The sequence below is a fragment of the Phasianus colchicus genome, chromosome 5, assembly GCF_987193195.1.
Source record: "Phasianus colchicus chromosome 5, bPhaCol1.hap1.1, whole genome shotgun sequence".
In the NCBI taxonomy this organism is placed as follows: domain Eukaryota; kingdom Metazoa; phylum Chordata; class Aves; order Galliformes; family Phasianidae; genus Phasianus; species Phasianus colchicus.
Window position 1 is genome coordinate 58,038,809 of NC_143440.1, and position 27,879 is coordinate 58,066,687.

Sequence of the window (27,879 nt, forward strand, 5' to 3'; positions counted from 1 at the left end):
CTATTTGTATTTTCCTCCCTTTTTGCTTCTGCTGTGTGTGGACTTGTTCATGACCGCTGTTGTACAGAGGAGTTTTCCTGCATGCAAATGGCCCATAATTTGCCAGGACTGCTTGCAGGAAAGCTGCAGATGCCTGAATACAGCAGAGATGTGCAGGGCAGCAGTAAGGAAGGTCAAAGGCACATATTCCAGCAGCACAGAAGCAGGGAGCAGCTTCCACCTCCTTAGGCAAACATCAGTTTTCCCTTTTCTCAGCACAGAGCTGTGTCACAGGCAGGATCCTTCCAGCTGGTTGGAAAGGCTCTGAGGTTCAGTGAGCAAACACGAGGCTGAGGTCAGGGCTGGACCAGCTGAGCTCCATCAGTTGTTATGTGTCAGCACAGTGAGTGGGTTGGCTTACTGCTAAATTAATTTATTCCTTTGTGAAGACATCTGTACAGACTACCTCTAAATCCTCACTGTCTGCAGCACTGTTTCTCTAAGGAAGATTTGATTACAAGCTGACTATAAGTTATTAGCTTTCCAGTAAGTCTAAATGAATGTTACAGGCTATAAACTCACTATATAAGTTATAATCTTTCATGTAAAGCCTAATGATGGTTGCAGTAACATTTATAGCTTTCTCAAGGATGGGAGGGAATTTCTTCCTGTGCTACTGGCTGCAATAGTCTTGTATTCCAGTTCCACGTCTCACTCTAACAGTCAGGAACTTAATTTCTGTTCCCATCCAGTCTGCATTTTCCGGCAATGTTTGTTCTCCTGCTTAGGAACAGCCATAGGTGACCGAGAGCTTCAGGAGACAGCTGAAGACTGTAGGTAGTGAGGGTCTGGCGCCCGGAAGATATCGCGTTGTACGGGAAGACAGGGTCCCCCTCCCAATAGCCAATAGCGTTCAGTTCCCAGGTTATATAAGGCCGTTTTTCCCGCCAATAAACGCCATTTGCCGTCCACCACATTGGTGTCAGCGAGCCGATGGACCAAGCGAGCTGGGATTGGTCGCCGTGCCGTTCCTGAACCAGGTCGCCACGCCTACGATAGGCAACAAGTGGTGCCGAAACCCGGGATTGTTGCCTGGACGGGTGAACGGCGGCCGGAGCGGCAGGAGCAGCCCGGCGGGGAGGACGCTCCCGGACCAACAAGGAGGATGGAAGTCCTTGTGAAGGTCGTATCGCAGTTAGATAAGCGGTGGGGACTTTGCACCCCTCTGACGATGACGATTACATGTCCTCTCAATCGAACCCCGGCCCGCCCACGGAGGGACAGAAACGAGCTAAGTCCTTCTGGGGTGGGTTAATCGAGGAGGCCAGGGCTGCCGCGGGGAAATCAGAGCCTGAGGAAGTTTGGGCTCGACCGCCCCACTATGTGCCCCAAGATGGCGCCGAGCCAGAAGAGGGAGGGCGGGGGGAGGACGCCCTTGGCGGGAACATCGAGGAGGTGTTAGATAAAGGTGGTGGGAGCGACCGGGAAGGTGAGGGGAGCGTGAGTGAAGGTTGGAAAGCCAATCAGAGCGGCCGTCTGAAGAAATGCCACTGTGGGGCGAACATCCCGCCGGGCGGAGGGCGGGACGAACCAAGAGGGAGGGAACGGTCTGCCCGCAAGGGAGGCGGGTGGGGCCGGAGCCTAACAAAAAGGTACGGGAAACCAGAAGTGGCCGATCAGTCGGGCTCTGACTCTGGATCAGACACTGGCTGGGACGAGTGGTTCGCGATTGACTTAAACTCAGAGGAGGAGGGAATGAATACGAACAGAGTTAAGAGCCGAAATATTCCCATCCAAATTAAAGAGAAACCGCGATGGGGAGAAATCCCTCTTACAGACTGGAGGAAAATAAAGATTGCATGCGCCAACTGGGCCCATTGGCCACACTAGCATTCCTGGTCTGGGTGATGGATGGGGGACAGAGGGTCCACTCACCGATAAACCCTAGGGATATACAAGCAATTGTTAAGGCAATTGCAGATAAAGGGCTTAACTCAGCTATGGTCTCCACCCTTATAGATGGTGTTTTTGGGGGAGACGATATGCTCCCATTTGACATAAAACAAACCTGTAGACTAATTTTTGACGGAGCAGGGATGATTGTTTTTAAACAAGAATGGGAAGATAACTGTGCAAGACAACTAGCTCAAGTAATTGGGGCGGATCACCCACTACATGGTTCCAGCCTGCAGCGGCTGATGGGTACAGACCCAACAATGATTACCCCCCAAGCACAGGCCCTGGGCCTCCAGGCCCATGAAGTTATGACAACTACTTGTGCGGCCAGGGATGCTATTTGCACAGCCTCTAAAGTTATTGTTAAGCCATCGCTATGGTCCACCATAAGACAAAATGAAAGTGAGAGCTTTACACAATTTGTAAATTGCCTCCAGGCAGCAGTCGACTCCTCAACCCTGCCTGCGGAAGCGAAAGGCCCGGTTGCCACCAAGGCGGCCCACAAAAGTGTGCCGGCCACAGGCGGCGTGACCAGGCCGGCACGGTGGTGCTGTACAAGATCCGCCGCTACCGGAAATCCATGGAGCTGCTGATCCGCAAGCTGCCCTTCCAGCGCCTGGTGTGTGAGATCATGCAGGACTTCAAGACCAACCTGCGCTTCCAGAGCCCGGCCGTAGGTGAGCGAGGCCTACCTGGTGGGGCTCTTTGAGGACATCCAGCTCACCCGGCGCATCTGTGGGGAGCGCGCCTGAGGCCGCAGCTCATCCCCCTTTTCTACCTATTAGAAAAGACTAACATCATGTTGGTAGAGCACCAACAACTGTTATAAGAATGTTCTTGTTCAGAGCACCTTATGTTTTCTATTCGAGTTTTCTATTGAAGATTGTTATATATTGTTATATTTTACCTAATTTAATTGTGCATAGGGAGCGGGGAAATGTAGGTAGTGAGGGTCTGGCACCCAGAAGATATCATGTTGTACGGGAAGACAGGGTCCCCCTCCCAATAGCCAATAGCGTTCAGTTCCCAGGTTATATAAGGCCGTTTTTCCCGCCAATAAACGCCATTTGCCGTCCACCACATTGGTGTCAGCGAGCCGATGGACCAAGCGAGCTGGGATTGGTCGCCGTGCCGTTCCCGAACCAGGTCGCCACGCCTATGATAGGCAACAGAAGACCATATGTCACTGTATATTCTCATCTGTGTGGTCTTGAAATTCCTCCTGAAGCATCACTACCATTTAAGAAAATTATTTCTCATTCATCAGCTGGGCACAGCAGGTATTTGATTTTAATTAAAGACTGTGGAGACGATGGAGAGAATAAGTGCTCCTGAGCTCAGAGTACCTCCTGAAAGCATCCAACAGGAAAGGCAATCTTCAGAGCACACAGAAGGTCGGTGCTGTGCTTCCCACTGGTGTGGGATGTGCACCAGATTGAGGTGAGCCAACAGCTGTCTGCCTGACAGCTTGGAGTATTTATTTCTGGCAGGGAATCAGTGTGGCTAGCACTGCCCAATGTGACCAAAGGTGTCCAGGTGCTGTTACTGCATCTAAGCCATGCCTTTCCTGTCAACAAGGAAGAGGAGAAAGATGAAGTTAATTGATTACAGCTTAAGGCCAAAGCATCTCATTTGAAGAGTGCAGTAATGGGTTAGGAAAAAGTTCCCCTCCAAAGAGCAGTGATGCAATGGCACAGGCTGTCAAAGTAGTGGGGCAGCCACTGGCCCTGGAGATGTTCAAAGTGGTGGTGATGTGGCACTGAAGGACGTGGGCAGTGGGCATGGTGGGGTGGGCTGTGGTTGGGCTTGGGGATCTCGGAGGTCTTTTCCAACCTTAACGATTCTGTGATTCTGTCTGAGGTTTTCATAGTGGTGCAGATTTATTTATTTTTGAGCCTTGGGAAAATAGTAGAAAACAGAGTGAGTCACTCAGGAAAGGCAAGGATGGGGGATGTGGCTGTGCCAGGCACCTGTGGGAAACCTCTGCTGGCACATGCTGCTTGGGGTTAGCTGTGTTCCTGGGGGATGTGTCCTTAAAGCTGCAGAAGGAGCCAGCCAGGAGCCTGACCTGCTTCATGCTGTGCTGTACAGTGAAGCTGATATGAGCAAACCAAAGAATCCCCAGCGCTGATGACAGGATGCTTTGTGCAGCAATGGAACAACATTTGCATTGGAGAGCTCTGGCTGCACCAAGAAGCATGTTTGCTTGTGTGGTGTGAGGGCATGGCATTGGCTCTGGGTTGATCAGAACAGCCACAGGTGCTTGTATTTACCAGGAACTAGGGAGGTAAGAAAGACATAAGGGGAATATGAATGTTTAACTCTGCATACCAAGAGGGGAGAGCTTACAGCAGCCTATAAAGCTACTGAGAAGCCTGGCCCGGTGACAGGACTGGAGCAGGAGCCAGTGGGCTTGGCTAAGGGGCAGCTATGGGACCCAGCTGCAGGGGATGCTTGGAGGATGTTCGTGGCACCAGCACCAACGCAGAGTGGCTGTGGGGTGATGCCATGGCTACGGGATGGTGCCGGTCTAGCAGCAGCCTCATGCTCATGAATTGCTCTGCACGAAGCCACGCTGACTCCCTTCCACAAATGCTCCTCCCATATCTCAGTGTTGCTCTCTGATCCCGAGCTGTGGTTTTTATTGGGTGCTGTCAGCACTTCCCTATCCACCCTGTTTGTTTTCTGTGCGTGCAGTGACATGTTGCTGTTTGCAGTTCCCCATCAGCATCCTGCTGTCCGTGTCGCCACGTCCCTTCCCATACTGCTCCTTCCTTTATCAGGTCTTTAGCACTTACTGGCAAGTGACACCATTTCCCCTTCAGTGCCAGCAATTTCTGGTGGATTTCTGCAGAGCTCACATTGGTGACAGAAAAATTGCAGCCTGCACCACAAACAGAGGCTTTGCTTTGCTTTGCATGCCCTCTGGGGCACAGCCTTTGCCTGACCCTCTTGACCCACTGCTGACAAATTCCCATCTCAATATCCATCTGGGTCTGACAGCTGGGGCTGCATGGACAGTCTGTGGCGATGAGACTCTCAGGCTCTGTATCTGACTCCAAGCAATACCCATCCTGGAAGTTGCTCTTCAGGAGGGCCACGTCTGTGCTCTTTACCACCTGTCCTCTAGTTTTGTCCTGACGGTATCTTAAGAGATGTTGCACAGATAAAACCCACAGTGTAGTGCTGTACTTGGAAAGGTTTAAGGTTTTACAGATTGTCCCAGATGAAAAATATTGTCAACAAGAAAGTGGTGTGAGAGATGATGATGATTGCAAACAGGAATGAGGGCATCTGTAGCTGCATTGCTGGAGAAAGACATAAGCCAAGCCTTTCGTTTTTAGCTTCAGTTTCAGACTGTAGTTTCATGAGAGACAGATTGCCATGGATGAGAGCAGTGTGAGCAGCATGGCTTTGGTATGGAGCAGGTCGCACATGAGATCCAGAAGGCAGGAGACGGCTGCAGATGGAGACTACATGTGGTGTAGCAGAGCAGAGCAGCACACAGGATGAGGCTCTGCAGCAGGGTGAGCCCGCGGGAGGGAGGACATTCGTCCTGTGAGAGCTCTTCTGAAAGCTGGGGAGGAGCGGTGTGGATGTCAGGCTCTGGCACCAGAGCTGGAGGAGTTTCCAAAGGGACCAAGGCTGTTGGAAAATCATTTTATGCTTCTAAGAGCAGTTTTGGTAAAAAAAAGTCTGAGAGATACTTTTCCAAATGATGAAATACATTCCCTGTGCTGTGCATCCCAAAATGCTTGTGCATCCGGCAGTGGTGGGATGGGGCAGGTGGTGGGAAGTCCAAAGTGGGTCGAGGAGATCATAGAGCCGTAGAACCACAGAATGGTTTGAATTGGAAGGGACTCTTAAAGGCTCTCTGGTCCAACCACCCCATAGTGCACAGGGATACCTGCAGCTCCATCAGTGCTCAGAGCCCATCCCCTGACCATAGGTGTCTGCAGGGACGAGGCACCACCACCTCTCTGGGCAGCCTGCGCAGTGCCTCACTAATGGTTGTTCACTTTCAGACATGCAAATAGGGAACAAAGCATCTCCACTTTCTTATTGAAAATCCTTCATAAAATATATATCCTGCAATAAAACAGAGCACAGTAATGGGCAGCATTTTTCATAAACTTTGTGTCTCCCAATATTTTACACTGTTAAATATATTGCTTTGTTTAGGATTTATCCTCTTCATGCATTTTAAAGATAGAAAGGTCTGGAGCTGGGTTTGCCAGAAAGGGTAGTGTTTGTAAATCTCTGATTTTATCTTTCCTTCAACATTTATAGCTGCTGTTACAGAGTGCGAGACGCCCCGATCATTGCTTACGCCGAACTCCTTGTCATGTTAAGTTAAAGTGCATATGTGCTACCAATATGGATCTGAGACAGCAAAGATGCTGCCTTTGCAAACATCCTGACGCTGAGTGAATTAGCAGAAATAGATCTGAAGATAGGGGGAACATAAACAGACAACGCAGGGAAATGGATCCTTCAGTGCTGTGTCTGCATGTCTACCAAAGCTGTCACTTCCTGGTGCTTTGCCTGCACGGTTACTCCTGTTTGTTTCTGCATGACAAGCAGCATCAACACTCACCCGGCACTCGCAGGCTCCATCTGGGTACGCAGTCAGCTGCTATAATTAGGGAGAGAACTGCGTTGTTCAGTTTATTGGCATTGCTGGAAATCAGTGGGTTGTGTTTGCACTCATTAGCGTTTAGATTTGCAATGCATGTTCTCCATTTCTTATGTTCCACTGGAACGCATGCAGTGACAGCTGAAGTAAAACAATTATTTTGGAGATTATTTCATTTTTTTAAGGGATAAATGACTGAGTGAGGTGAAAAGAAGCACTCCTGGTCAAGGTGGCAGCCCAGGAGCCATACAAGTGACTTCATCAGTTCCCTTCTGCTCAGGAGAGCACTTTGGCTTTTGCTGAGATCTCAGAGATGCAGAGAGGAGGCACAAAATAGCAGCAGGCTATCCAAGGGGCTTTCTTTGTTGCTTGTTTGTTTTCTATGAATCAGTTCCCTGCTGCCTTTCATGCTATTTCTGGCCATGTGCTAGCAGGGAGTCAGTAGCTAATATTTTAGATGTAGTGCCTGGAGGAGCTGGGATGCTGTGTGAAGCAAGCAGCACATTGGATGCAGGGGGTTCCAAGAGAGGGCTACTCCAGGGAAAGGGATTTGCATTCGTTCTGCAGCACTGGGACTGGTGACACGAATGATGCTTGCCCCTCCCCTTGGCCCACTCTTGGATACATTATGAAATAAGCTGTAACTGTGACTATGTGTGTACCTTGATGAGTGTTATCCTTCAGAAAATAACGATGTTTCAACAATGTCTGCTACAATAGCTACTTTAATCCTGGTGAGCTGCTGACATCTCATTCACACATCAGTATAACATTCATGTCTGCTTATGGTTTGGTCAGCATGTATTAGTGCAGCTGTTGCAAACTGATTGAACAGATGATGGTAATTTAGAAACATGGATAAATGCACTTCCACACGGATGCGGGGGTTCCTTGCCAGCTCGTCCTCTTCATCAAGCAGCTCCAGGTGGAAGAGGTGCGCGTGGGGGGCCTCCAAGGGCACGAGCAGGCGGTACACAGTGTCCTCCTCTCGGAGACTCCAGCCTTCAAAGGCGCTGCTCACCCTGATGGCAGACTACAGGACTGGATAGAAACTGTTCGACCAGACAAATCTCAAGGCCAGCAGGAGGTTGCTCATCAGCTCCTCTACCAGCTGGCACCTGGAGGCCCTTCCCTGCAACTTTAGAAGAGCACGCTGTGCAATATATCTGGTCCAGGGTAATTGTAGAAGTCTTCATCCTCCTGCTCCGCCTGTTCCACCTGTTCCTCCTGTTCCACTTGTTTCTTCTGTTCCTCCTGTTCCACCTGTTCTTCCTGTTCCTCCTTTTGCTCTTCCTCATGCTTGCCCCCTACCTCCTCCTCCTTACTCCCAGAGCTGTCCTCCTCACTGCTGCTATCATCATCTGGTTCCTTTTTAGGGACAGCCATGTGTTCCAAAAGAGCAAGAAAAACAGTCCAGTACAGAAGCAGAGCTTCCAGTAATCTGGCAGAATAAAGGGTCGGGTCGTGCGCTTTGATCACACCAACCCCATGCGGTCCCGCAGGCTTGGGGCCGAGCGGCTGGGAGCTGCGTTGAGGCAAAAGCCCTGGGGGCGGTGGGCAACAACCACTGAACACGAGCCATCAGTGTGCTCAGGTGGCCAAGAAGGTCAGCGGCATTCCTGGCTTGTGTCAGCAGCAGTGCGGTCAGCAGGAGAAGGACGGGATCGTCCCTCTGCGCTCAGCACTGTGAGGCTGCACCTCAGGCGCTGCGTTCAGTGCTGGGCCCCTCACTGCCAGATGGGCACTGAGGCTGTGGAGCGTGTGCAGAGAGGGGAACGGAGCTGGAGGGCTCTGGAGCACACTGGGAGCGGCTGAGGGAGCTGGGGTGGGTCAGTGTGGAGGAGACTCAGGGGAACCCTCATTGCTCTCTACAGCTCCCTGACAGGAGCTGGGGCAAGGGAGGGATTGGCGTCTGCTCCTGGGTAACAGCGATAGGAAGAGAGGGAATGTCCCTGAGTAGGACCAGGGGAAGTTCAGGTTTGATGTTAAGAAAGACCTCTTCTCAGAAAGAGCAGTTAGCACAGGCACAGCTGCCCAGGAGTAGTGGGGTCACTTCCCTGGATGTTTTCCAGAGCCTTAGAGATGTGGCATTGAGAGACATGGGCAGTGGGCATGGTGGGATGGGGTTGGGCTTGGGGATCTCAATTATCTTTCCACCCTGAGTGATTCAAGGATCCTAAGCTTTCTGGCTACCCCGTCTCCCTGCACTGGCTGCTGGCCCTCACCCTGACGGGCCGAACCATGGCCAAAACTGCCAGGTCAAAACGCAGGAGAGAGGAGGCCCCAGGCAGTGCGGAGCCCCTGAGGAGAGGCGGTGCTGAGGCAGAGTGGGCAGGGCGGGAGTGCAGGCAGCAGTTGTAATGGTCAGCGTAACTGCCAGGGCAGGGAAGGCATCAAGGGTTCAATTCCCAAGAGCGGGAAGGAGGGAACCAAGCATGCAAGGTTACTTTTCTGGTTAATTCTGTGATTTTCCTCTGAACTTGCATGCCTTCCCCAGCTGATAGAGGTTCTGGTAAAATAAGATGGTATTCGGCCTTCCTAAGAGGGCACAGGAGGCTGTTTGAACATCACAGAGCATCTTCTGAAATTGAGGGACCGAGCACAGATCTCACTGGCCCAGGGGATGGTGGACTCCCCCGTCATGGCAGTGTTCTGAAGCCGTCTCACCACGGCACTGTGCAGCTGACACTTGGCATTTGTGCAGAGGCCAGAGCTCCCGGAACAGAAGGGATGCGGCTCTCTGAGAGGCTGGGCAGTTCCTGCCCAGCTGGTACCAGGAGTCTCTGTTAGAAGCTCTGTGCAGAGACCTGTTCAGCTGCATGGGGTCTGGCTCCTCACGGTGTGGTAGCAGGTGTAGGAAATATCCAAATTATTTTCTAGGACGGTATCTCTGATGAAGCAGATTTTATTCACAATTGCAATGGCGGGCCTCCTGCAAGCAGGAGAGCCCTGAGAAAACAGGGTTACACCTTTTATCCCCTACTGCCCGACGCTTCTCTCTTTCTGCCCTGATTCCTCATTGGCTGAGTACTGCATGTTCACACTCTTTCATGACGCTTCACTAATCATACAAATACCAAGTAAACATAAATCTTTGCCCCCCAAACACAAATATCTTAATTGTTTAATTGCCTTCTAACAATTGTTTTCTCAACAAACATTTGGTCATGGTTTTTGGATGCCTGTTTTATAACATAAACATAGCCTCTTGATTGTTTAATATCCCCCCCCCTTTAACATTTGTACCCTTTTACACTAAGTCATTGTTCTGGTCATTCATCTGTCCTTACATAGAGATAAGCTCGGAAGGAGGGTAGAAGGGAGTATCTTGGAGCCTGTCTATGGCGTCCTAACATTCCCACAGGGTGAGACAGTTCTGCTTTGTGTAGAGGCCCTGACTCCTTGTAAGTCTGTTAAATGTATTTTGCTTCTGCTGGTCTAATGAACAACGTTACAATATGTTTTCTAGTTCAGAATACTACACCTACATTGTTCAGAACATTTAAAATCTACTGCAGTTTTGTGAGAATGAATTTGTTAGGTAATTCAGTAATTATGTTTCTAAAAATGTTACTAATATGTGTATGTTATTCTTACTTTCCGCATTAGTTCCGCATTGTTATGTCTAAGAATATGTTACAACTTAATTCTTTAGATCAATTGCCCTTTTCCATTGTTCACTGCAAAAACAACACTTTCCACAAATTCCCCCCTCTTTTTCTTTTACAATGTTGATTTCTGCAATCCTTTTCTAAGGCACGATTACAAAAACTGCTTTACCTTCTTCGTCTTCCCCTTCTTCTAATACCATTATTTTACCTGAGTATGGTGGGGGCTCCATTGTTGTTTGCTTCATTAGGGCAGTTTTGATTAATCGCTGTACCAATCCTCTCACACAGGGGATGATACAGCAACTGATAGCTGCTAGGGCTCCTGCTACCACAATCAGAGAAGTAAATACAGACACAACCACCCCTTTCCATTTCCCGAACCAGGATTCCAGCCATCTGGTGAGAGAACTATCTATTCCTGAGTTCTCAGCTAGTTCATTAGCCAGAGTAGTAAGCCCTTGTAAAGCTCTAGTTATCGTACCATCTGGGGCTGTGTTATTTGGTATAAAAGTACAACAATGGGTGCCCAACATTACACAGATAATCCCTTTTTCGGCTAATATCATGTCCAGGGCAATCCTATTCTCCCAGGCCAGTACTCCTCCCATCCCTGAGCCCTGCATCCCTACACCTCTGGGTGGGGACTGGGGTGGTAAATCCCCCCCCGCTGTGAGGACAGAGCAGGTCCGAGACCGCCTCATGAGACTGAATGTGTACAAGTCTATGGGGCCGGATGGTGTGCATCCCAGGGTTCTGAAGGAGCTGGCTGAGGTGGTTGCCGAGCTGCTCTCCATCATATTTGAGAAGTCATGGCTGTCAGGTGTGGTCCCGGATGACTGGAGGAAGGGTCACGTCACTCCCATTTACAAGAAAGGGAGCAAGGAGGACCCTGGGAACTACAGGCTGGTGAGTCTCACCTCTGTGCCTGGGAAGATCATGGAACAGATCATCCTGGATGACATGCTTGATCACATGAGGAAAGGGCGTGATCCGTGGCAGCCAGCATGGCTTCACCAGAGGAAGGTCATGCTTGACCAATCTGGTGGCCTTTTATCATGGAGTGACGGCATCGGTGGACAAGGGAAAGGCGACCGATGTCATTTACCTGGACTTGAGCAAGGCCTTTGACATGGTCCCCTGCCACATCCTTATCTCCAAACTGGAGGGATGTGGATTTGATGGGTGGATCACTCGATGGATAAGAAACTGGTTGAAAGGCTGCAGACAGAGGGTGGTTATCAATGGCTCTATGTCCAGGTGGAGGCCGGTAACGAGCGGCGTCCCCCAGGGGTCTGTCTTGGGACCGGTGCTCTTTAACATCTTTATCAATGACATCAATGACGGAATTGAGTGCACCCTCAGCAAGTTTGCTGACGACACCAAGCTGAGTGGTGTGGTCGACACGGATGAAGGACGGGATGCCATTCAGAGGGACCTCGAGAGGCTAGAAAGGTGGGCCCGGATGAACCTGATGAGGTTCAACACGGCAAAGTGCAGAGTTTTGCACTTGGGCCAGAGGAATCCCAGGCATCCCTACAGACTGGAAGGAGAGGTCCTTGAGAGCAGCCCTGTGGAGAAGGACCTGGGGGTCTTGATAGATGAAAAACTTAACATGAGCCAGCAGTGTGCCCTTGCGGCTCGGAAGGCAAACGGTATCCTGGGCTCCATCAGAAAAGGGGTAGCCAGCAGGGACAGGGAGGTGATTGTTCCCCTCTACTCTGCTCTTGTGAGGCCCCATCCGAAGTACTGCATCCAGGTCTGGAGCCCCCAGTACAAAAAAGACTGGGAGCTTTTGGAGAGAGTCCAAAGGAGGGCCATGAAGATGAACAGGGGACTGGAGCACCTCCCCTATGAGGGTTGACATCAGACTCAAGCCAGAAGCACTGAGACTCTGTCAGAAGACTGGATAAGTGAATAGTTAATGACCGGCTCATTAATTAATGTGACATTTTAAGGAGAAAAGAAACAAACAACAATCACCAAAACAACGACGCAAAACAAGTATCTGAAACTCTCCTCCCAAACGTGAGTCTGGTGGGGCTTCCCTGTGCAGTCAAAAATCAGTTGATAAAAGTATCACCACCAGTGTGCTGTCACTGCTGCCCAACATATGATTATTAATTTGAATAGCATCACACCACCCATACACAGCACCATCAATCCCAACCTACAGACAACAGACAGATCTCATGCTGTAACCTGAGCGCAGTGTCACGCCTGATGCCATGACGCCTTTCTGGCCCTTTCAAACACACCGAGTTGCAGCTCAACAGTTGCAAGAATTCAGCGTGGACGTAACAACACATTGTTCCCTTAGATGTGACTCTCTGGACAACAGCTTTTGTACACAGTTCAGCCTGAGGCAGGCAGCAGTGTGACCACGACTTCAGAGATCTGCTCTGAAACTGATCAAATGGGTGGAAAGAGTGCATACACCTCTAAATCATGGAATCATATCATAGAATAAATCCCCAAACATGCCTCTTCCCCATCCCTGGAGGTGTTCAAGGCCAGATTGGATGGGGCCCTGGGCAGCCTGGTCTAGTATTAGGTGGGATGGTTGGTGGCCCTGCATGGGCAGGGGGGTTGGAGATCCATGATCCTTGAGATCCCTTCCAACCCCGGCAATTCTGTGATTCTACTTGTAGCATCCAATTGCTCGGCAATTCCCTTTATTGCCTCCTTTGTGTAGTTTATAAATCTCTGCTGTTTATACTAGATGTAGTTTATCCAATCCACGTTCTTGTTGTCACCCACCAGAATAGAGACTCATAGGCCGGCAGCAATTTGATTTCTAGCCTTAAATTCATCAGGGACACCTCTGGTCACCCCAAATGAATCTATATATATTGTATCATCATCAAATGGGACTCCTAAACCTCTTCTGTTCCTTTTGTGAATGTGAGATAGATCCTTCTCGAATGCCAAAGTGAACGGTATAGCCAGTTGAATAAGCACACAGGTACCTCCCCAATTAGATGGGAGAATGGACCGTAAGATCTTCCCACCGCAATACCACCAGAGATCCACTTTGGGGATTCCCAGCCTTGAATAGTTCCAACTAAATCCTTTGTAACATCCAAGGTCCCACTGCATAGTGAGAAATTCCCTATCGGCCTGGTAGCCCTCACACCCTGCCTTGAGAGACAAGCTGTATGGTTACCTATGGCCATGGAGAATGCAGCATTCATTCTTACTTTCCACATTAGTTATGTCTAAGAATATGTTACAACTTAATTCTTTAGATCAATTGCCCTTTTCCACTGTTCACTGCAGAAACAACAGTTTCACTTCCCACACAGGGAACGGCTGCCGTGTGTGGTGCTCCCGGCAAGCAGAGCTGTGCGCACGAAGGCTGTCTTGCTCCAATTTATAGGAGGGAGATTTAGGAGGTTCTTTTAATATATGTGCACCCGACGGCGAGATTAAGACACAACAGGTCAAATGTTAGCCCGACCAGTTTATTATGAATCCTAGTTGTTTAGGGAGATGGAATAGGAAGTCGGGCGATGGAAGAGAGATTGGAAATAAAAGCAAGGAGTCTTTGTATAAAGCAGGTGAGAATTAGTCACCACTGGGTTTCCAGTGTAACTCGTAGTTCAGATGTTGATCTTCAGTATCAGAGATGGGTCGTCGGAGGTTGTTGTTCGGGTGACGACGACGACCACAGCAACGGCTTTTTCCAATGACAGTACAAACTGATTTGTAGGTCCAAAGTGGTCGAGTCAGCTGTCTTTGGAATGACAGCTTCTTGTTTCCTGGACCATAGCAGGAACTCCTTTTGTTCCCATCTTCCGGGCCTTGCCAGCAGATAAGGAGCAGGGAAGTGCCCTCTTGCATCTTGCCTTCACAGGATACGGCTGTACTATCCCCAAATCTCCTGTGCCGAGTTGGAGTCATTTGGTCACCGGCCAGATCTTCCACCGGTAAACTCTGTCCAAAGAAATCCTTTCAAATGTCAACTGTCCACAAACTGATGCTGACTGCCACACGGCAACACCCACCTCCGGCCTCCTCCTCTAGATAGATCAGAGTCTCATCGCTCACAGAATGTGAGCTTAGAGCCAAAAAAAGAGGAGAGTTCAGACAGAGGCCTCTCTCAGCGTCCAAACAGCAGCATTCTCACGAGGCGATCTCTCAGCATCCTGCAGTCACGCACTGCCCTGGACTGGGCGCCCGGGTTCTTCCACAGGTGCCGGAAGAGGTTGAGTGGGGTGGCTGTTCGGACGGTGTACGGCAGGATAACCTCGTCGGGCATCATCTTATTGCCAATGAAGAAGTGGACCAGGCGTTTCTCCTTCAGGCAGAACTTCAGGTATCGCGAGATACTCTCCAGCCGACTCAGGAAATTCCTCGTCTGCCAGTTCCCCAGTGGGACGATGTTCACGAGGTGGAAGACCAGAGTCTTGATGACATAGGTGGAAAAGCCCAGGCCCACCAGGATGCGGGCGAAGAGCCTCAGGCAGTGCAGGAGGCAGTTGTTCTGTCCGGCATTCTTGGCCAAGTACTGGAGGTACTTCTTTTCCGCCACAGCAAAGCTCAGCAGCCATGTTGTGCTGGGCGTAAAGCCGGCCTCTGAGTTCTGGCTGCTCAGGAAGATGTCCGAGTTGACTAGTTGCACCCCGAACAGCAGCTCAACAAGGATTTTTTCCCCGCTGGAGGTGTTTGTCAGCTGGAACTTACAGGAGCGGCGGGAGGGCAGCAGCTTGAGGCTGTAGGCGTGTGCCTGAATGGTGGCCCTCCACATTGTTGCCACCTGTGCCTTGAACCAGCTGACAGTTAACTTTCTCCACATTCAGGTAGGAGCCCGTGCAGTGCGTTATTAGGAGGCTGGGGTCCTGCTTTTGGACCAGCTCTTGCACAGGGTGGTGGAGGAAGCACAGCACGTCCCCCAGGTCCTGCTCCCTCTGGCACATGCACTGCACTTCCACACGGATGCGGGGGTTCCTTGCCAGCTCTTCCTCTTCATCAAGCAGCTCCAGGTGGAAGACGTGTGCGCGGGGGGCCTCCAAGGGCACGAGCAGGCGGTACACAGTGTCCTCCTCTCGGGGACTCCAGCCTTCAAAGGCGCTGCCCACCCCAATGGCAGACTGCAGGACTGGATAGAAACTGTTCGACCAGACATATTTGAAGACCAGCAGGAGGTCGCTTATCATGTCCTCCACCACGTCACACCTGGAGACCCTTCGTTGCGCCTTTAGAAGAGCACGCTCTGCAATATATTTGGTCCAGGGAAAATTGTAGATGTCTTCGTCCTCCTCTACCGCCTGTCCCACCAGTCCCACTCGTTTCTTCTGTTCCTCCTGTTTCGCCTGTTCCACCTGTTTCGCCTGTTCCACCTGATCCTTCCATTTCACTCGTTTCTTTGGTTTCTCCTGTTTCTTCTGTTCCACCTGTTTCGCCTGTTCCACCTGTTTGTTCCATTTCACTCGTTTCTTCGGTTTCTCCTGTTTCACCCCTACCACCTTTTTCTTCTGTTCCACCTGTCCCACCTGTTTCTGTGCCCCCGCTGCCTTCTTCTCACTGCTGGAGCTGTCATCTTCACTGCTGTTGTCGTCGGGCTGGTTCATTTTTCGGGACTGCCACATGTTCCAAAAGAGCAAGAAAAACAGTCCCATACAGAACCAGACCCTCCAGTACTTCAGCAGAGTAAAGAGCAGAGCTGGCACGCCCACCCATCTCTGCTGCACATTCCTTTGCTCTGTCGCGTGCTGCGGTTGTGTCATCTGCTCTCGCAGACTGACCTTCTGCTGCACGCCCTCGAGCATGACCGCATCGTCTCTGATGCTGACGCTTAGCGCCTTCACCAACAAGACGAGAACAAGCACCAAAACCATGATCTGCAAGAGATGGGAGAGAGGGGCTCAGTGGGGCTGGGAGGGAGCAGGGCCAGGAGCCGCGTGGCCCCGTGCTCAGGGAGGAGCAGTGGGTACGAGGGAGCTGGGTGGCAGCAGGGAGCGAGGCCAGCGCTGGCAGGGATGGTTCCAAGCGCTGCCCGTGGCACTCCCACAGGGGCCGGCGTTTGCACCACGTCCCTCGTCCAGCCCGACCTTCCCCTGCTGCTGCACTCACCAATGGCTCAGGTCAAACTGCAGCAGCGCTGCCAGACAAGCCCTAAAGCCTAAACCCCTGCATTGTGACACTATGCATTCCTGCTGATGTCACAATTGGGCAGCCTGACCCCACCCTTCGGCCTGACCCCCCCAGCTGCCCTGGGAGGCCACAGCCACGGCTCATGGAGATACCCTTTAGAAAGCAGGCAGGAGCTCCCCAGGCCTTTCTCAAAAAGAAAACTGGGTGACATGGTGCTCCTCATGTGGCACCCCTGTTTACGTTCCAAATACGCAGTCCCTTGAAATTCATTTGGAGTCCTTTGACTCCTCAGGCAATGTAAGAATTTTCAAAGTGTGCACAAAACTCATTTTAGTGCTGATATGCCACAGAGAGAGCAAAGCTGAAGGTTGGTGACAGCTGTGTCAACATCTAGCACCTGACATCACGCAGCCCTTTGCTGACTGCTCCCTCAGCCTCCGGTGGTCTGAAGGTGCTCTGAGCCAAAGGCTGGCTGGCTCGAGCCGGGCTGCTAGAAGGGGCTCTGACAGTGGATATTAGGGGACCCATGTGTGCCGCGGCCTCTTCAGCTGCATGGGCTCTGGCTCCTTTGGGTGAGGCCTTGCTGTAGAGAAAAGATGTAGGAGCAACTGCCGCTGCCCACTGAGCAGCGTCTACTCCATGTTACAGAATCACATGTGCACGAGGCAGGAATATTTCTCGAAGGCTAACTGAGAAAGGCTGGGCTGTGAGCCTGTGAGCACTGAACCAAGGCCGCCCGGTAGGCATAGAGTGCTCTGGCAGGTAAGGAGATGGCCCTGTAGGACAGGAGCACGGTGGCGGCCGTCAGACCAGCTGTGCTTCACCTACGTGCCTTGCTGCCTGCAGCACAAGGCTCCCGGCCATGGGTGTAAAGCCTACAGCAAGGCAGGGCCAGAGGCACCTCCCCGAAGGCAGGGGAGATCCTGGGTCGTTGGGGCTGGAAGTCATTTGTACCTCAGGAGATCCCGTAGACCAAAGCCCCTGCTATAGCAGGTTCCCTAGTGTAGGATTAAAGAAAAAGAAAGGTACTCCAGGAGGGTTTTGAGTAACTCCAGAGAAGATACTCTCTCTCCTTCTATGTTTCTGGTAACAAGGATTTTAATAAATATTAATAACAGACAGAAGCTGTGTGACCCAGTGAAGCAGAACTTATTCTTTCCTGGACGCTTCCTTCGCATTCCGATTTCTGAATGTTACCAGTCCGTGGGTGCCTGATGGTTTCCTGCATTTGGCAGGGCCCTGCAGCCAGAGCTCCAGGCTGGTGCCTTTCAGTGCCACGCAGTGCAACAACAAGGGAGGTAACTGGGAAGCCAGTCATCATGATGACACTGGGGCACTTCTGACCTCCTCCTCTCCAGATCCACCTCCAGGGATTGGGCTGAAGCCAATGGGATGAGGTTTAATAAGACCAAATGCCGGGTCCTACACTTTGGCCACAGCAACCCCAAGCAATGCTACAGGCTTGGGGTGGAGTGGCTAGAAGACTGTGTAGAGGAAATGGACCTGGGGGTGTTGGTTGACGCTCGGCTAAACATGAGCCAGCAGCGTGCCTGGGTGGCCAAGAAGGCCAATGGCATCCTGGCTTGTATCAGAAGTAGTGTGACCAGCAGGAGTAGGGAAGTAATTGTTCCCCTGTACTCAGCTCTGGTGAGGCCGCACCTTGAGTACTGTGTCCAGTTCTGGGCCCCTCACTGCAAGAAAGACATTGAGGCCCTGGAGCGTGTTCAAAGAAGGGCAACAAAGCTGGTGAGGGGTCTGGAGCACAGGCCTTATGAGGAGCGGCTGAGGGAGCTGGGATTGTTCAGTCTGGAGAAGAGGAGGCTCAAGGGAGACCTTATTGCTCTCTATAACTACCTGAAGGGAGGCTGTAGCGAGCTGGGGGTCGGCCTCTTCTCTCGTGTAACTGGTGATAGGACTAGAGGGAATGGTTTCAAGCTGCGCCAGGGAAGATTCAGGCTGGATATTAGGAAATACTACTTCTCTGAAAGGGTGGTCAGGCACTGCAATGGGCTGCCCAGGGAGGTGGTGGAGTCACCAACCCTGGAGGTGTTCAAGGAACGTTTGGATGTTGTGTTGAGGGATATGGTTTAGCGAGAACCATTGGTGATAGGTGGATGGTTGGACTGGATGACCTTATAGGTCTTTTCCAACCTTAGTGATTCTGTGATTCTGTGATTCATGACCTCCTTGGGCAACCGGTTCCACTGTCACCACCCTCTGGGTGAAACAGCCAGCCTTCTAGCACGGATCCTCAGATACAGGTTCTATTCAGCTAAACCCATGGCTCATGCCTGGGAACAAAGGAAAGCCTGTGCCTGGCTCCAGGATGCACTGTGCTCAAGGATCAGGGCTGCAAAAGAAGGTGGTTTATGTTCCAATGTTGTGCCCCAGGTGGTGGGCAGGAGTACGTTGCTGAGATCAGAGCTCCAACTCTTCTATGATGCTGTGAGAATGGTTTGAGTCAGAAGGGACCCTTAAAGGCCATCTGGTCCCACTCCCTGCAATGCACAGGGACACCCACAGTTCCATCAGTGCTCAGAGCCCATCCCCTGACCTTGGCTGTGTGCAGGGATGGGGCATCACCACCTCTCTGGACAACCTGTGTCACCCTGAGTCCTTCCTGTTTCCATAGTATAAAACTGGGTTTGAACTGCTTAGGCTTTGAAGCTGTTTAATCATTTTTGGCAATGTTTCAAGTATCAGTACTGCTCATTTAACCAACTCTGCTGTGTAAGAAACGTATATGCATTTTTAAAATAATTCTCCATTTCTAATAGTGAAAGATAGCCTGAAGGTTTAGAAAGAGACATAAAAGACTTCTATTTGTACAGAAAATAGCCCCATTAACAATGCTTGCCCTTGCAACTTGTCTGCATTGAGAGAAGTTCAGGTTTGTGGGTGTTTTATCAATAGTTTCTCAGTGCCCACAAAGTTCTGCTCTATGGTCATAATCTCTTACATCAGTTGATCACAATCTGTCAAAGGTATGGAATGGCTTTACATGGCAGTTTTCTTAGACTAGGGGAAGAAACGTACCCTGTATCTTTACCATCACTTTTTTTTCTGGTGATAAGAAGGAGGAAAGCTCGGCTTGGGTGTTTTGAACAGCTTTGTTTCCTTTTTGGCCCAATTCTGTAAAGAGATGGGCCAGGACCCACCATGACACCACTGAAAGGACACCAACAGGAGCCAAAGCACAGGAAAAGATGCAACAAGGAAATAGGTTTATGTAAGAGAGATGCACATAAATTATAAGATTAAGTGAATATCTCATTGCTGAATATAACTTTAATGGAAAATGGAAAACAAGTTTTGATTGGCATCAAACAAAAATTGATGATTCCCCAGCTTTTGCTCTTAAGCAAAAGCTAGGTGGTTTTATTTTCTCCTTTGTATTGGAGTGCTTAACCTCTATCTATCACTGGTTTGCTTCCTGCAGCAGCAGTCCTATCCATGGCCACGTCACCCCCACAGGGAAGCAGTAGAAGCCTGCTGACGGCCCTGGATCTATCTGGTCTTTATTTTATTCAGCTGCTTTTTACCCTTTGGCACAATTCAGGCTGAATTAACATGTTGAGCCACTCCAGGACGTGCATTCCTGTGCCCGGAGCACACGTGTATTCTTACTGCTCTCAAAACTGATTGAAGGAAAAAGTATAATGATGTGTTAAAAGATACAAAGGGGCATAATTTCTGGAGACACATGAACTATTTAGATGAGTGCAGACACGGATCCTACAGTTTGGGAAAAAAGCCTCAGTGTTTTCCTGCACTAAAGAAGCCCTTGGATGTCTCATTAGATTTACTCAAAAAACATATCTCACGTTACCAGGTTTAACCTCTTTTGACTTCATCTTTGAAGGCTCCCATTTCTTCCTCATTCCACCACAAACACCTTTTGGACCCTACACAAGGTGCTCACCTATGTGCCAAGCACAGAACAGCCTGTGGGTATCTCCAGCCCAGCGTTATCTCCTAGGGAGTCCCAGCAAGCTCCTGGTGCTCTCACTGAAGTCAATGGGCTCTGCTGACAACCAGGAAAATGAGATAGCTGTCTTCACAGAATCACAGAATCACAGAATTGCCAGGGTTGGAAGGGACCTCAAGGATCATGAATCGCCAACACCCCGGCCACATGCAGGGCCACCACCATCCCACCTAATGCTAGACCAGACTGCCCAGGGCCCCATCCAATCTGGCTTTGAACACATCCAGGGACGGGGCATCCACAACCTCCCTGGGCAGCCTGTTCCAGTACCTCACCACTCTCTCCGTAAAGAATTTCCCCCTGACATCCAACCTATATCTCCCTTCCCTCAGCTTAAAACCATTTCCCCTTGTCCTGCTGTCACTCACCCTTTCAAAGAGTTGATTCCCCTCCTGTTTGTAGGCTCCCTTTAGGTACTGAAAGGCTGCAATGAGGTCACCCCACAGCCTTCTTTTCTCCAGGCTGAACAAGCCCAGCTCCCTCAGCCTGTCCTCATAGGGGAGGTGCTCCAGTCCCCTGATCATCTTCGTGGCCCTCCTCTGGACCCTCTCCAACAGCTCCTGTCTTTCTTGTACTGGGGGCTCCAGACCTGGACGCAGTATTCCAGATGGGGCCTCACAAGAGCAGAGTAGAGTCTTGCTGGCATTGAAATGTTAAGAAAAGGAAAAAAAGTAAAAAGGAAAAAAAGCAATGTTCTCTACTTTTGCGTGGTTTAAAAGCAATTTTCAGAAACAGACATCACAACGATAGCATCTTTGTTCGGGCTGTAAATCAGCAGTGAGGAGATGAAAATTCAGTCCAAGGCTTTGTTCCTCAGCCAGGTGGAATCCAACCTAAGAGTGCTGGGGAACAGGAGCCCAAGGAGAGCTTTGTTTTCAGAGATGCCCCCAGGCACCATGTGTAAGCTCCAAGATGGTTTGCACTTTAATGATATGAAATTCAGGTTAGATATTAGGAGAAGTTTTTCACACAGAAGCTGGTGAGGCACTGGAACAGGTTGCCCAAGGAGGCTGTGGATGCCCCATCCCTGCAGGCATTCAAGGCCAGGCTGGATGTGGCTGTGGGCAGCCTGGTCTGCTGGTTGGTGACCTGCACACAGCAGGGGGTTGGAACTGGATGAGCAGTGTGCTCCTTTGCAACCCAGGCCATTCTAGGATTCTAGGATACTATGATTCTACAAAATTGTCTTCTTCAAATGAATATCTAGAAAGTGATAGTGAATTAGTAAAGTAAGTAATTTGTCTAACAGACTAATAGGACAAAACTTTGGGATAGGGAGCAGGTGGAGCACAGAATGGCAAGGGAGTACAGGAAGGATAGGACCATCCGCAGACCTGACAGCCTAGGTGGGCTATTGTAAAAGAGATTTCTGAGTGTGCTGTTGATGCATTCATCTGGACATCTCTGACCCCACATGACTTGTTTTCCCTGCTCTAGAGGCTGCATGGTGGGCAGTGAGTTGGGGGCTGAGGCTGAGTTCCCACAGCCCTCCTGTCCTTCCCACTCTGTGTCTCTCAAGAGCTGCACTCAGTGTAAGCTGGAAGAGGCTATGTAGTGGAGAACAAATGCTCTAAGGGTGAGAAAAGGCTGAAGTGCAGCTGCTGATGCTGGCTGGAGAGCACTGTGCTGTCTCCACAAGGATGCCCTGTGTTGCAGCAGGGAGAGGGCACAACAGAAAAACAAACGTAGAAACAAAGAAACAAACAAAAAGATGGAAATAAACAAACAGAAATAATAACACTAATGGGAGGATCGTTAGATTAAAAATTAATGGTAGCTTGCTAACAGGCACTCACACACTGCTGCAGGGCTCCTGTGTTCCCATGCGGGGATTTCCTCAAGCAGAGGGGATGCAGAGGACTGATGCAAGAAGGCATTAGGGAAATACTGCAGGATTAGAGCAGCAGAGAGCATAAACAGGGGAGATTCAGATTTAAAAAAACAACAAACCCTCAGGCTCTCTGCTGCTGAGTCTGTATGACAAATTCTGAATTCACCAAACTGGATTGGTTTCCTTCAGACTGCAGTCACACCAGGGTTATATGCTGCCAAAAGTAACAGCTCTGAATGGGCTGGAGGAACGGTGTCCCATGTTGAAGAAAAGATAAATATTTCAAAGAACAAAGCAAATGTAATCCCTCAATTCTCACTAAGGGAAATGACTATAAGAGAATGGGAAGGGTACCTACCAAGGTGAACATTTGTTGTTCTAACAAAAGAACACGTCTTTATGTCCAGCACGGTGCCTTTCCCACGGAAGCTTCCTAGAGACCATCAGCTATCCTACTAACATGCCTGTGAGCATCACTTATCACTTATCACTACCATCACTTTTTAAAATTAAAGGAACATCACCAGAAAAGCACACTTTTTGTCCAAGTAGCTGTTAGTGTTGCTAATATGAAAAATTACTGAGCAGTGTTAGATTAGAAAAAGAAAATGGAAGAATGTTCTTCCAGTTTTCATTTGTCATTTGTGGGGAACATGACCCCATTGCAGGACTCAGCCTTGCAAGGCTCACTGTGAGCATCAGGGGGCTCTCCAGAGAAAGAAGTAGAGTGTCACATCCAATTATCACTCCCCACGTCCAAGTTCTGGAGGTGAAGGGCTTGATTTGATTTGGCAAAGGCAGCCACATGGTGGGGTGGAATGGCAGCATGGTGGTGCTGATGAGGAGCAATGGACCCCAGGCATTTGCTTCTGTTCTGTCCATGTTTTTGTTTACAAGTGAGGATAAAAAGGATGGCACATGCCTCAAATGGGGCAAAACTTTACTTTTTGATATTTCTGCAGCTGGTGTTGCAGGTGAGACAGGCTGGTCTCCTAAAACATTGGAATTTATATGAAAATATGGGAAGCTACAAACAATGGCCACTGCTGTCTCTTAGCTCAATGCAAAGGCACTTCTGAACAAGAAAGAATGAATGAAGCCATAAAACTTTACACAGTAAAGTGCTTAATGCAGCTAAAGGGGCCATGGAAAATAACCCAACATCCTGCAATTTCCAGTGCTTGCCATCTATGGATGATATTTGTGGTACAGTGTTTGCAAAAGGTTGAAGGCAATGCTGCTGTCAACTCAGCTTGATGCTGCACAGAGCAGAGGGATCACATGCTGGCAGCCAACAATTCTTCCCGATGGTAGAACTATGGTGAACCCTACAGTGGTGACTATGGGTTGACATCAGACTCAAGCCAGAAGCACTGAGACTCTGTCAGAAGACTGGATAAGTGAATAGTTAATGACCGGCTCATTAATTAATGTGACATTTTAAGGAGAAAAGAAACAAACAACAATCACCAAAACAACGACGCAAAACAAGTATCTGAAACTCTCCTCCCAAACGTGAGTCTGGTGGGGCTTCCCTGTGCAGTCAAAAATCAGTTGATAAAAGTATCACCACCAGTGTGCTGTCACTGCTGCCCAACATATGATTATTAATTTGAATAGCATCACACCACCCATACACAGCACCATCAATCCCAACCTACAGACAACAGACAGATCTCATGCTGTAACCTGAGCGCAGTGTCACGCCTGACGCCATGACGCCTTTCTGGCCCTTTCAAACACACCGAGTTGCAGCTCAACAGTTGCAAGAATTCAGCGTGGACGTAACAACACATTGTTCCCTTAGATGTGACTCTCTGGACAACAGCTTTTGTACACAGTTCAGCCTGAGGCAGGCAGCAGTGTGACCACGACTTCAGAGATCTGCTCTGAAACTGATCAAATGGGTGGAAAGAGTGCATACACCTCTAAATCATGGAATCATATCATAGAATAAATCCCCAAACGTGCCTCTTCCCCATCCCTGGAGGTGTTCAAGGCCAGATTGGATGGGGCCCTGGGCAGCCTGGTCTAGTATTAGGTGGGATGGTTGGTGGCCCTGCATGGGCAGGGGGGTTGGAGATCCATGATCCTTGAGGTCCCTTCCAACCCCGGCAATTCTGTGATTCTACTTGTAGCATCCAATTGCTCGGCAATTCCCTTTATTGCCTCCTTTGTGTAGTTTATAAATCTCTGCTGTTTATACTAGATGTAGTTTATCCAATCCACGTTCTTGTTGTCACCCACCAGAATAGAGACTCATAGGCCGGCAGCAATTTGATTTCTAGCCTTAAATTCATCAGGGACACCTCTGGTCACCCCAAATGAATCTATATATATTGTATCATCATCAAATGGGACTCCTAAACCTCTTCTGTTCCTTTTGTGAATGTGAGATAGATCCTTCTCGAATGCCAAAGTGAACGGTATAGCCAGTTGAATAAGCACACAGGTACCTCCCCAATTAGATGGGAGAATGGACCGTAAGATCTTCCCACCGCAATACCACCAGAGATCCGCTTTGGGGATTCCCAGCCTTGAATAGTTCCAACTAAATCCTTTGTAACATCCAAGGTCCCACTGCATAGTGAGAAATTCCCTATCGGCCTGGTAGCCCTCACACCCTGCCTTGAGAGACAAGCTGTATGGTTACCTATGGCCATGGAGAATGCAGCATTCATTCTTACTTTCCACATTAGTTATGTCTAAGAATATGTTACAACTTAATTCTTTAGATCAATTGCCCTTTTCCACTGTTCACTGCAGAAACAACAGTTTCACTTCCCACACAGGGAACGGCTGCCGTGTGTGGTGCTCCCGGCAAGCAGAGCTGTGCGCACGAAGGCTGTCTTGCTCCAATTTATAGGAGGGAGATTTAGGAGGTTCTTTTAATATATGTGCACCCGACGGCGAGATTAAGACACAACAGGTCAAATGTTAGCCCGACCAGTTTATTATGAATCCTAGTTGTTTAGGGAGATGGAATAGGAAGTCGGGCGATGGAAGAGAGATTGGAAATAAAAGCAAGGAGTCTTTGTATAAAGCAGGTGAGAATTAGTCACCACTGGGTTTCCAGTGTAACTCGTAGTTCAGATGTTGATCTTCAGTATCAGAGATGGGTCGTCGGAGGTTGTTGTTCGGGTGACGACGACGACCACAGCAACGGCTTTTTCCAATGACAGTACAAACTGATTTGTAGGTCCAAAGTGGTCGAGTCAGCTGTCTTTGGAATGACAGCTTCTTGTTTCCTGGACCATAGCAGGAACTCCTTTTGTTCCCATCTTCCGGGCCTTGCCAGCAGATAAGGAGCAGGGAAGTGCCCTCTTGCATCTTGCCTTCACAGGATACGGCTGTACTATCCCCAAATCTCCTGTGCCGAGTTGGAGTCATTTGGTCACCGGCCAGATCTTCCACCGGTAAACTCTGTCCAAAGAAATCCTTTCAAATGTCAACTGTCCACAAACTGATGCTGACTGCCACACGGCAACACCCACCTCCGGCCTCCTCCTCTAGATAGATCAGAGTCTCATCGCTCACAGAATGTGAGCTTAGAGCCAAAAAAAGAGGAGAGTTCAGACAGAGGCCTCTCTCAGCGTCCAAACAGCAGCATTCTCACGAGGCGATCTCTCAGCATCCTGCAGTCACGCACTGCCCTGGACTGGGCGCCCGGGTTCTTCCACAGGTGCCGGAAGAGGTTGAGTGGGGTGGCTGTTCGGACGGTGTACGGCAGGATAACCTCGTCGGGCATCATCTTATTGCCAATGAAGAAGTGGACCAGGCGTTTCTCCTTCAGGCAGAACTTCAGGTATCGCGAGATACTCTCCAGCCGACTCAGGAAATTCCTCGTCTGCCAGTTCCCCAGTGGGACGATGTTCACGAGGTGGAAGACCAGAGTCTTGATGACATAGGTGGAAAAGCCCAGGCCCACCAGGATGCGGGCGAAGAGCCTCAGGCAGTGCAGGAGGCAGTTGTTCTGTCCGGCATTCTTGGCCAAGTACTGGAGGTACTTCTTTTCCGCCACAGCAAAGCTCAGCAGCCATGTTGTGCTGGGCGTAAAGCCGGCCTCTGAGTTCTGGCTGCTCAGGAAGATGTCCGAGTTGACTAGTTGCACCCCGAACAGCAGCTCAACAAGGATTTTTTCCCCGCTGGAGGTGTTTGTCAGCTGGAACTTACAGGAGCGGCGGGAGGGCAGCAGCTTGAGGCTGTAGGCGTGTGCCTGAATGGTGGCCCTCCACATTGTTGCCACCTGTGCCTTGAACCAGCTGACAGTTTTCTCCACATTCAGGTAGGAGCCCGTGCAGTGCGTTATTAGGAGGCTGGGGTCCTGCTTTTGGACCAGCTCTTGCACAGGGTGGTGGAGGAAGCACAGCACGTCCCCCAGGTCCTGCTCCCTCTGGCACATGCACTGCACTTCCACACGGATGCGGGGGTTCCTTGCCAGCTCTTCCTCTTCATCAAGCAGCTCCAGGTGGAAGACGTGTGCGCGGGGGGCCTCCAAGGGCACGAGCAGGCGGTACACAGTGTCCTCCTCTCGGGGACTCCAGCCTTCAAAGGCGCTGCCCACCCCAATGGCAGACTGCAGGACTGGATAGAAACTGTTCGACCAGACATATTTGAAGACCAGCAGGAGGTCGCTTATCATGTCCTCCACCACGTCACACCTGGAGACCCTTCGTTGCGCCTTTAGAAGAGCACGCTCTGCAATATATTTGGTCCAGGGAAAATTGTAGATGTCTTCGTCCTCCTCTACCGCCTGTCCCACCAGTCCCACTCGTTTCTTCTGTTCCTCCTGTTTCGCCTGTTCCACCTGTTTCGCCTGTTCCACCTGATCCTTCCATTTCACTCGTTTCTTTGGTTTCTCCTGTTTCTTCTGTTCCACCTGTTTCGCCTGTTCCACCTGTTTGTTCCATTTCACTCGTTTCTTCGGTTTCTCCTGTTTCACCCGTACCACCTTTTTCTTCTGTTCCACCTGTCCCACCTGTTTCTGTGCCCCCGCTGCCTTCTTCTCACTGCTGGAGCTGTCATCTTCACTGCTGTTGTCGTCGGGCTGGTTCATTTTTCGGGACTGCCACATGTTCCAAAAGAGCAAGAAAAACAGTCCCATACAGAACCAGACCCTCCAGTACTTCAGCAGAGTAAAGAGCAGAGCTGGCACGCCCACCCATCTCTGCTGCACATTCCTTTGCTCTGTCGCGTGCTGCGGTTGTGTCATCTGCTCTCGCAGACTGACCTTCTGCTGCACGCCCTCGAGCATGACCGCATCGTCTCTGATGCTGACGCTTAGCGCCTTCACCAACAAGACGAGAACAAGCACCAAAACCATGATCTGCAAGAGATGGGAGAGAGGGGCTCAGTGGGGCTGGGAGGGAGCAGGGCCAGGAGCCGCGTGGCCCCGTGCTCAGGGAGGAGCAGTGGGTACGAGGGAGCTGGGTGGCAGCAGGGAGCGAGGCCAGCGCTGGCAGGGATGGTTCCAAGCGCTGCCCGTGGCACTCCCACAGGGGCCGGCGTTTGCACCACGTCCCTCGTCCAGCCCGACCTTCCCCTGCTGCTGCACTCACCAATGGCTCAGGTCAAACTGCAGCAGCGCTGCCAGACAAGCCCTAAAGCCTAAACCCCTGCATTGTGACACTATGCATTCCTGCTGATGTCACAATTGGGCAGCCTGACCCCACCCTTCGGCCTGACCCCCCCAGCTGCCCTGGGAGGCCACAGCCACGGCTCATGGAGATACCCTTTAGAAAGCAGGCAGGAGCTCCCCAGGCCTTTCTCAAAAAGAAAACTGGGT

At 50.3% G+C, this 27,879-nt stretch overlaps 3 protein-coding genes across 3 annotated transcripts in view; all 3 read right to left on the reverse strand.

Annotated features, from left to right (window-relative positions):
• Positions 1-27,879, reverse strand: part of MDGA2 (MAM domain containing glycosylphosphatidylinositol anchor 2) — a 367,028-nt gene that overhangs the window by 43,205 nt on the left and 295,944 nt on the right. The window lies entirely within an intron of this gene.
• On the reverse strand, positions 13,260-16,361 carry LOC149917963 (inositol 1,4,5-trisphosphate receptor-interacting protein-like 1). The gene is given in 3 exon segments (XM_090141908.1): positions 13,260-14,962; positions 14,964-16,022; positions 16,255-16,361. Coding segments are annotated over 2 exon segments (1,737 nt in total). The 5' UTR covers positions 16,020-16,022; positions 16,255-16,361; the 3' UTR covers positions 13,260-14,281.
• LOC149917964 (inositol 1,4,5-trisphosphate receptor-interacting protein-like 1) lies at positions 20,415-27,759 on the reverse strand. The gene is made up of 2 exons (XM_090141910.1): positions 27,653-27,759; positions 20,415-27,420 (listed from the first exon to the last, which is right to left on the reverse strand). The coding sequence occupies exon 2, from the start codon at positions 27,415-27,417 to the stop codon at positions 25,684-25,686; it is 1,734 nt and encodes a 577-aa protein (XP_089998036.1). The 5' UTR covers positions 27,418-27,420; positions 27,653-27,759; the 3' UTR covers positions 20,415-25,683.